Source organism: Aotus nancymaae, unplaced genomic scaffold (assembly GCF_030222135.1).
Source record: "Aotus nancymaae isolate 86718 unplaced genomic scaffold, 86718_ANA_hifiasm-v0.15.2.pri h1tg000041l, whole genome shotgun sequence".
Classification (NCBI taxonomy): Eukaryota; Metazoa; Chordata; class Mammalia; order Primates; family Aotidae; genus Aotus; species Aotus nancymaae.
The window spans coordinates 6,786,832-6,796,610 of record NW_026988455.1 but is presented as its reverse complement, the minus strand read 5'-3'; the positions used below and the strand labels follow the sequence as shown (position 1 = coordinate 6,796,610).

The following is a 9,779-nucleotide window of genomic DNA, read 5'->3' as shown; positions in this document are numbered from 1 at the left end:
AGTCTCACTCTGTCATCCAGGCTGGAGTACAGTGGCACAATCTCGGCTCACTGCAACCTCTGCTTCCCAGGTTCAAGCGATTCTCCTCCCTCAGCCTCCAGAGTAGCTGGGATTATAGGTGCACACCACTACGCCTGGCTAATTTTTGCAATTTTCGTAGAGACAGGGTTTCACCACGTGGGCCATGGTGGTATCGTTCGAACTCCTGACCTCAAGGATTCACCTGCCTCAGCCTCCCAAAGTGCTGGGATTACAGGTGTGAGCCACCATGCCTGGCTGAGCAGTTAACTTTTATGGAACAAGCCCTCGGTGCCCGGCATTGTGCCATGTATTTGAAGTGGTTATGGATTTGATTCCCACAATTACAAACTATGAGCTAGGTGCTAATCTCACCTCCATTTTAAAGATGGAGCAGCTTGGATTTCAGGACTTGACAGGTTAGGTAGCCTAATAAAGGTGGAGTTCTGATTTGAAGCCAGATGTGGCTCCCCATGTGAAAGAGGGCCAGGTTTAGGAAAGGCTTCCATGACTACAGTGGTGCAGAGTGGGTTTTTTCCTAGCTGAGGACTGGCAGAGGTGAGCCTAGGGGTGCTGAAACTGTGGGAAGGTTGAGATCAAAGCATTTATTTGCTGTGAGCAAGGTGACAGCTTTTCAGGAGACCTAAAACCAGGCTCTGGGCCCCTGCTAGGATTCTTGGCCCTTATAGCTTTTGTCTTTCTGTGGAGAAGAGATTCCTGATTAAGGGACATAGAAGAAGAGTTACAGAGATATTGAATACTTTCAAATGAAAAGATATCTGCATCCAAATGAGTTTTCATAGATGTCCATTCTGCTGTTTGCTTTTGGTGAGAACTTCCTTTTTCCTCCCTGCAGTACAACTTAAGCCAGGATTGTGTGTAATCTATTTTGTTTGCTTAAAGTCTTCAGGAGCTAGGAAAATGACTGATGATATTTTTAGTTTCTAAGTCTGAGAAAATGGAGATGTATTGGAATTGAGAACTCATGAGTTGGGAAGCAGAAAGTCATAAAGACTCATTAAAGCAGTACTTTAAGTCAAATCACCCTGCTGGGGGACAACAGATTTGGCACATTAACCCATCATTTGTTCATGTGTGGCTATGTCACTTCTAGAGACTTAGCTGATATGTGAGAAGAAAAATCCCCAAACCAGTAAAATCACTGTGAAAGTCCTACATGTATATGCAGATATACACCAAAAACATTGAAAATTACATTTGGAAAGGTGCTGTCTTGCTTGGTTATAACTTTAACAGAACAAAATTATGCTGCTTTTAGAGTTTCTGAAAAGGTAACACATGAAACCTAGTTTCTCCTGGACTCTGGGATATTGTTCTGAGAACCCATTTGTGGGGGAAGGCAGGTCAGCTGCACGATCAAAAGCTCACAAATTAAGAACATACAAATGACAGGACCACCAAATTTAGAAAATGTCCTACAATGTGCATTTTATTCCATATCATTATACAATGTTTACATATAGTTATAACTCTCAAGAAAATGTCCTTTACCAATTTTATGTAGTGTCTAAATCTTTCACTTTAACATGAGGAACTGAAAAGAGTGGAAATCCACATTGATTATTATCCTATGGACTGTCATGAGCTGCACGTGTGCCAATCAGAAAGGAATGGAAGTCTCAGAAGAGCAGCGTGGCTTACAGATCCTAGGCTTTAGTGAATTCAGGCATGCGGGATCCACAGTCTCATCTCATAGTAAAACTCAAGACAAAATAAATTAGCGTTGGACAGAGTTCTACATTGTACAATATTGAACAAAAGACCACAGGGGGACCTTTTGTTTAAAGTAGCACCAATCCACACCTGATTGTGTTTCCAACATTAATCTTCCTGTTGACTCTATCATTGGCACTTTGAATGGAACTTTTTCTGCTTTAGTGAGGATTCCTACGCTGACTAAGCATACTGTGTTGCTAAACTCTACAAAGTGTGGCAACATCAACCTGGGAAATGGCACATTTAAACCATAATCGCCCTGACATGGATTTGCCTTTTTGTGTGTGTTTTCCCAACCCCCTGACCTAGCTGGTATTTTGTGGATGTTTCTGTGACAGTGGTAAAAGTAAATAAAAATGCATTTAAGGGGTAAGCAGTTGTTTAAAAACAAAACAAAAACAAAATGAAAGAATGTGGTCGCGGCTAAGGAGGTTTCACATGTTGTTTAACTCCAGTAAAGTCTGATCCAGCATCTGATGCATACTAAGGTTTTCTTCTTTGGCATGAGCCACTTTCTCTGTGGTGGGATTAGAAAATGAAGTTATGAATAGCTGTGCTTTGGACACAATGGTGGTTTGTACATTTAGGCAGGCAAACATCAATCACAAACACAGGATGAGATGATTAGAACTAGGCATGCTTGTAAGACATTACTCGTTTCTAGACAAGAACCTAAGTTGGGGGCAGGATGTCTTTGACCCAAAGGAGCCATGGCACGGATTCTCACATAGCAGTCGGGTGCACCTCCACCAATAATTCACTATGAAGATAAAACGCACATGGGGTTTGGTGAAGGTTCACTGACTGTGCCGTGGGAACAGGGAGAGGTAAAAACCAAATACAGCTGCAGCACTGCTAAACAAACTGGAGAAGTTACTAACAGCACACATTTCCGAGGTACAGGCAGTTAAAAGTCTGGGAGTTGTGCAGTAACACAAACTCACAAAAACAAAGATGACATAAATAGGTTTTCTGAGAACTTTTAAAATGATTTATTTCTGTTGCTCATAAAAAAAAACCCAACATGTTTCATGCACACTTCATTAGGACATTCTCTTATGTTTATAATGTTCTATTTATTATTAGCATGACATTCTCCCCAGACTCCAGCAGCACCATTAGACTGAATAAAGCCTACCTTTCAGACAACCAGGGGCTTCTGGCATGAGTTCCTGTTTTCAAAAGCTATTTTGCCCAAGCATAGGTACATTTAATCATATTTCAGACACTATACCAGACATTTATGTTAGGAATATGAATATGTAATAGGAATATATATACACACACACACACACACATAAATATATATATACTTAAAGCAGGACTCACGGCAGTCAGTGGGAAATAGAAAATTTGGGGGGGGTCCTCATTATAAGTTCAAACAAGAGGACCTGCTATTTCAAAGAGGAGTGCTGAATTGATGTAAGTATTTTACCATAAACACTGTTTCGTGATTAAAGAGAACGTAATTATTCCAGCCACATAGAGGAAAATACAGGCAAGGCCAGACTTTCAGCCAATTCCTTGCATTTGCATTTCTGCAGAAAGCAACTGTTTTCAACTCTGTTAGTTGAAGGTAGGACAGTCTTAGATTTTCTGCACGTGGGCTCCACTCCTAGAATTCAGCCCAAGTTTTTTCACTCTTAAGTTTAATCCTCATTCAGGGCCAGCTTTAGTTCATTAGTGAGGCGGCGGTTTTGCTCAAGTTGCTGGTAGAGTTGATCTGTACAGTCAGCAAGCAGGTTAGCAGAAAAGAGGTAGAAGGAAGAAAAGTTAGCAGACTCAGTGAGAGGCAGTTAATAGAGAACACAGAGACCTCAAGCAGGACAGCAGCTGGTCATTTGCTGAGCGGTTTACTCTTACCCCATAGTCACCTGTCCTGTATCGAGGAAGGGTAGACCCTACAAAGCTTTGTAGACTTAGGGTCAGAATTTCTCTCTTGGTGGGGGAAGAGGGGAGGGGGAGCAACAGGAGGAGGAAGAAAGTGAATGTTCCTCTTATACCGCACTAAACCACTTTGTAAGCTGAGCCATACATAGTTTCTGGCAATAGATTTGGCAATGGAGGCCTGGCTAGAGGTGAGCCAGCATGACATCCACCTTTTGCTAGGCCTCAGTGTTGAACTCAGCTGAAACCTCGACCTGCCCAGTGCAGCCCACCTCTTCCAGGACCCCTTTCCTCTCAGGTAGTACCAACTGGGGGTTACTACTTTTGCTGCACTGAAATATTTTGAAATTCGGAATTAAGTCCCTGTCCTTCCCCCAGTCACCAAAACACAGGGTCCACATTCTGACTCTCATCTAGCTTTGATAGTGGTATCTATTCAAATAGCAAAAGAACAAGCACTTGTCTCCACTCAACACTGATTTAGAATTTACCTGCTTGCTTCTTGAAGAGGATGGCATTCATGTGTGGTACTAATGGATGTGGATAAAATGAACAAAGCTTGGAACACCTACATGAAGATCAGCGTGATACATATTTTACACACTGACACGCGATCTGCTCACACGGCAAGGAAACCAACCACAGGAGTCCGTCTGTATCTGACCATCCAGGGGACGCCCAAGCTGACAAACAAGAGCCCGGTATGCACCGGGAACAGCCGGAGGATGCATGGTGGCTTTGAATGATGGTGACAACTTGGATCTAGAAATATTTCATGATCTTGAAAAGCTAACAATCCTACTCCTGGGGAAAATGTGCCTGCAGCCCCCAGGTCTGTCAAGAGATTGAGCAGCTCTCACATTAACATTCTCATAAATGGTAGGAGATGGGAGGATGCTGTGCTCGTTACATTTTCTCACTTGGAATATCTGCCGCTCTGTCCTCTTTGCTCATCCACAGTTTCTGAATATGCAAAACCCCAGTCAAATGTCAGCTGCCTCCTCCAGGGAGCTCCCAGTCAGAATGGTTCTCTCTCCTTGTTAGCTCCAAATGCACATGCCTATTGGTTCTGACTTGCTTCACTCCTCTCTCCCAGCACCAGATGGCCAGCTCATCAAGGGCAAAGAACCTTTCCAGCCCGTCTCTCTACCACACCCCCACTGCTTCCCATGGTGTTTTGCGTGTGACATATGCTTGGGGGTTGCAAGACATAAGCCCCATTACTACATTTACACTATGGACATAGGGAACTGTCGCCATGGGTAGGGAGCATGTCTCAGTTTGCTAAGCCCAAATGTTTGGCCAGGCTAGAATGGAAGAACTTTGGAGAATCCAGAGGCTCAGTGTGAATTTAGCAGGAAGGACAGTGGTCCCTCCCACAGCCTCCTCTGGACCTGCTCTCCTTCAACTGCTGTGGAGCTGGTGTGCATGCGTGGCCCAAAGGCGGGGACAAGACATGCTCTTATCCTTGGAAGTGTTCTCCCTTCCCGTTCTATGGAGACTCCCAGCTGCCTGAAGCTTCAAGTGCCCAAAAATTCAGTGATGCTTTTGGATTGGCTGACTGGAGCAGCTGTGGCTATGGCCTGGCCCTTTGAACCAGAAGCCTGGGCTCCCAACAATTTCCTGATAAACCTGACCTGCTGTCTTCCTCTTGTACATGCACATCCTGGGCTACTCCCGACCTGCCCTCCTGATCCAACAGTGCCTACTTCCCCTTGTAGAGTGTACTTATACAAAGTGTGAAAGTCTCTGGAAGGGTTTCCAAGAAACAGATGTGCCTCCAGAATTACATGAACATCTGCTCAGCAGAACTTTCAGACTTGGCATTTTGTCTATGTCAGGAAGCAGGATTTGCTCAGAGAAGGGTACACTTCTCTTATTCTGAATTTAAAAAAGAACAAGGAAGGAGTCATAGTCAGAAGCAGGCCCAAGGAGCCTTAAGAAAAGAAAAACATGAAATTATAGAAGTCTTTAGACACTCAAGGAAGAGACATTGTCCAGATTCTAAATTTAAAAGTCCATCATAGCATGACTAAAATACTTTAATTCACAGCTTTTTTTAAAAAAAGTATTTCCTCTCTGCTTTGAAATCTCTGTAGAGTGAGAAAGACACTATCTTCAGAGTTTGTCCAAATTTATTTGAGTATGGTGGTATATGGGCTAAAAAAACTATATACAAAACATGCAGATCATCCATGTTAAAAAAAAATGTTGGCAATTATGACACTAAAGTCCCTATTAGTTAAAAGTTCTAATTTTTGCAATGTATTTTTTTTTTTAATCACTTAATGGCTGTTTGTTAACCAAAATAGCAGCCCAAATGAAATACAATTGTTGGGGGAAAAACAACTTTCATTGCTATATTTTAAAAATGTCCACAAATGAAAACATAGCCATTGAACAAAGATTATGTACAATCCCTCCCAAAGAATATGCGCTGAAGAGCACAAAACAAATCACAACTGAACAGAGTAATCATTTAGAAAACGTAGGGTGTCATTTTCATGATCAGAATAAAGGTAGCTGAGTAATAAATATACTTGGAAAAAGCCTGGACTCTTCTTTGTGCTGTAAAAGGATGACTGACAATAACCAAAACTTACTTTGTTTGAATCCAAGTTCTTTTTCACCCTTTTCAGTGTATAACTTCCTAGTAACGTGGGATAGCTACGGAACCATTCATTATGAGCCTTTCATCAGTTAGCCATGTCCTCCCAAGCAGGGCCACCGAAGTAGCAACACAGAGGGGTCACTACATCCCAAGCTAAACCTCCAGCAAAGGAAGACACTGATCAAGCCAGAACTTAAAACTCTCAATAAGCAAAGTCCCCTGTGTGACCCAGACTGCATACTAGAGCCATCACAATCCCCCCAAAACCCGATAGATGTCCAGGCCTCACTCTAACCTTTGAAGCGGTGCAGGCCTGGGCATTTTTTTAAAGTTCAACAAGGAACTACTGTGCTTTGGAAACTCCTGATAAAATTCTGTATAGTGTTCAGAATTTAAAAGAAAGCAGCAGCCAAAAACTAACCCTCCTATGTGTGAAGCAGCTCTGTAGTTTTATTCAATGTTGAAACTAAAATGTCAATAAATAAGAAGTAAAAAGAATAGCAAACAGAAATAGCTTACACAGTGTTTATTTGACACTGAAATGATGAGCTTCTGTACAACAGAAAGCACAGTGTGTGCCTGGCTCTAAGGCAGGATGCTAAGAGAGAGAACCAGGGTCAGCTGGAGAACAGACAAATGCAGAGCTCAGAGAGGTGGTACATCCAGATCGACGAGGGAGTCTTGGGAGAAGTGAAGCAAAGAAACTTATCTGCGTGAAGATAAAAAGGTGGGAGAAAAAGAAAAAAAGTGGTACAATGGGAAAAAAAAAAAAAAAAGAAAACAAACCAATAGATGAGAGCACTTGAAACGCAGACAAGAAGCAGTCATGCAAAACCCGCTGCCAGCCACACCATCAGAAGGACTGCTGTCTTCTCACCTGAGGCTGTCACAGGCTGCCTTTGGGCAAGGGTCCATTTTAAGAAGACCCATGAACAGAATTTAAAAACAAATTTTATGCTACACTCATCTTTCAGAATATTTAATCATACTGGATGCAAAAAGTTTTTACCAAAGAATCACCATGTTTTAGCACTGGAAAAGACTTAGAGACAAATGATCTGATCCACCCCCTCAATTACAAATGGGGGATGAGAAGACAAGACTTTTCTCTGGTTTCCATGGCAACAGTCATGTCTCTAGGGGCTTTTTTGTTGAGTGTAGGGATTCTATAACCTCTAAGGCAGCAGGCACATGCCACACTCTTCCAAGTTACCATTTTTTTTTTTTTTGCATGGGTAAATGAATGATAGGTGGGTTTGGAAAATAACATTTCCAGCTTCAGCGGAATTTAGGGTGATATTAGAATGAAGAACTCTGAAACATTACAGATTAGAATTTAGTAGAAAAATAATGTTTAAGTTTGGTTAGTAATATGTAAATTAGTTGTATCTGTTCAAGGTTCTTCTCTTGATAATAGGATTACCTACTCCAACTCTTACTGCCTAACAGTAAAATCTGGGCCATTAACTCCTAAGCTCACATTGTACAATCTGTGTTCCATTTCCCATTTCTTTGACACAGGTTATGGTAAATATTCATTTTAATTCCTTTCATAAAAACAATTAAAGGCTTGGTTACTCAGCAGAGGGTTCCTTTTACTCTAGAATTCTTAAAAGTAAAAGAGAGGATCTTTTATAGTACCATCCTTCAATTTATATTTACTTGATGAAAATGATTATGTTGTACTTAGTTGAATCTCAGGAAACAAATTTTTGATATTTCTTGAGAATTTCCTGTACAACAGCATGGCCATCTAGTTTTACTTGAGTTTAGTTTAATTTCCCAAAAGGATAGTGCTCAAGGTCACTCATTCTAGTTCATTGCTCTCATTTAGCATTTACAAAATAAAAGGAATCTGAAAGGAAAATGGTTTGTATAGACACACTTAATCTAGTTGGCCTTCATATTAGTAGAAAGTGAAAAAACAACGACTATTCTAGGTTATGACAAAAAGGGTGAACACAGGAGTGCAAAGATCAAGAGTGCAGAGATCACGAAGCAAGGAAGGGATGGTGATGCGTTTATTACATTAGCATGAGGGCATGGGTGCAAGCAGGCAGAGTGGATGAACGTTTACATGGAAGTCATATCGTTGAGAGCGTGGTCCAGCTCCTCGCTGATGGCTTTGTACTTCAGTTTCTGAGCGTACAGCTCGTCTATGACCAGGAAGTGGAAGGCAGAGGTGCAAGAACATGAAGAGTGATCAAGAGATGGAGGGTGAGTGAGGGTGGCGCGCGCACCATCCCAACACAGCAGCAAGAAAAGGGCAATGCATTGAAGGGGTTGGTGCCGCAGCAGGTGGCCAATGCAGGAGGCGTGCGTTTTGTTTTAAATAAATTGAAACAAAAAGAGAACAAAACCCATTAGAAAATAAAATGAGAAAGACTCATTACGAAAATCATAACAAACGTGGTAGGTATATCAGTAAACCATGTTAAATCCTAAATGAAACCACAGAAGGCTGTCTCCTGGTCAACGGGGTAGGGGCTAATGGAACACTGTTCTTTTGCAGAGCTATATTTTAATTACACTGGAGTAGTCAGCCACCTGCAGCTATAAACAATGGGGAAAAAAAAATCCAAGGGCAGTGTTTTGGAAGAACAATTTGTGACTACAGTCTGTAGTCCTTATCTGGCTCCACCTTCAAACCACTGACTTCCTGACCACACCAGACCACTGGGATAGCGATTTCTTAGTGTCATTTAAGTTACTCCTGTGGTCTTCCCATTCCAGCTGCCTATTACTGGTCCACGAGGCTTGAAAAACAAAGAGCGCCACACTTTATATGGCATGTCTGCAATTTAGTTTTTGTAATTATGCAGGTTTCATACTTTGCTGCACTTTGGCAGATCATTTTGCAACCATTTGTCATTCTCTCTTCTCTACTATTTTGGTTATTATCTGCACCAAACGCTAGTTCCTTCTCTAATCCCTTCTATCTGTGATGTATATGTTTGTCTTTTTTCTTTTTCACAGTAACCCTTCACAAGCTTCAAAGCTCAACAGTTAGGATATCCGTGAGACAGAGTGGTTATTACTAAAATAAAACCTAAATGCCTTAGGGGAGAAATGCTTAACTATATTTTCCGCTCCTCCTTCAGGATTTAAAGTACTTTGCTAAGATAATAAATGACTTAAAAAAAAACAAAACCCATATCTTTACTTTGAATTCATACTTGGAAGAAGATGGATTCTTCTAAAAACAAGTCCATATCCTTCCCAATTTAATTAGGAAATAACACTAAAGATTGAAACTATACTAGAGTCATTCTCACCTATAAGCACCTCACTTACAGTGAAAAATAAACCTGCCACACTTCTGATGAGCATGAAGTTAAGCTAGATGGCGTTTGCTACTATGGCTGGTGGCTAACTAGTCACCTCCTGAGCAGAAGACTCAGGTTCATGAGTTTAAAAGCCACAGAGGAAAACCCCAGAGGACAGACAGAAAGAATGTGCAAGTGCAAAGGAGTCTATCAACATAGATGGAAAATTTGAATTGGAAAATCTGCCAGATCAGTATTCA

The 9,779-nt window shown here is 41.4% G+C and overlaps 1 protein-coding gene across 15 annotated transcripts in view; it reads right to left on the bottom strand.

The window, feature by feature from the left end:
• Positions 1–1,441: 1,441 nt before the first annotated feature.
• Positions 1,442–9,779, bottom strand: part of TPM1 (tropomyosin 1) — a 28,677-nt gene continuing 20,339 nt past the window's right edge. For 3 of the 15 annotated variants that reach the window (XM_012443061.3, XM_012443060.3, XM_012443072.3), the window contains 2 exons: positions 8,331–8,409; positions 6,765–6,962 (listed from right to left, as the gene is read on the bottom strand). In XM_012443061.3, the coding sequence (XP_012298484.2) occupies positions 6,959–6,962; positions 8,331–8,409 (83 nt within the window). In that variant the 3' untranslated portion in view covers positions 6,765–6,958. Of the gene's footprint in view, positions 3,479–6,764; positions 6,963–8,326; positions 8,410–9,779 lie in introns of those variants that run through there. The other 12 variants (XM_064361374.1, XM_012443071.3, XM_012443079.3 and 9 more) reach the window with 6 other exon arrangements.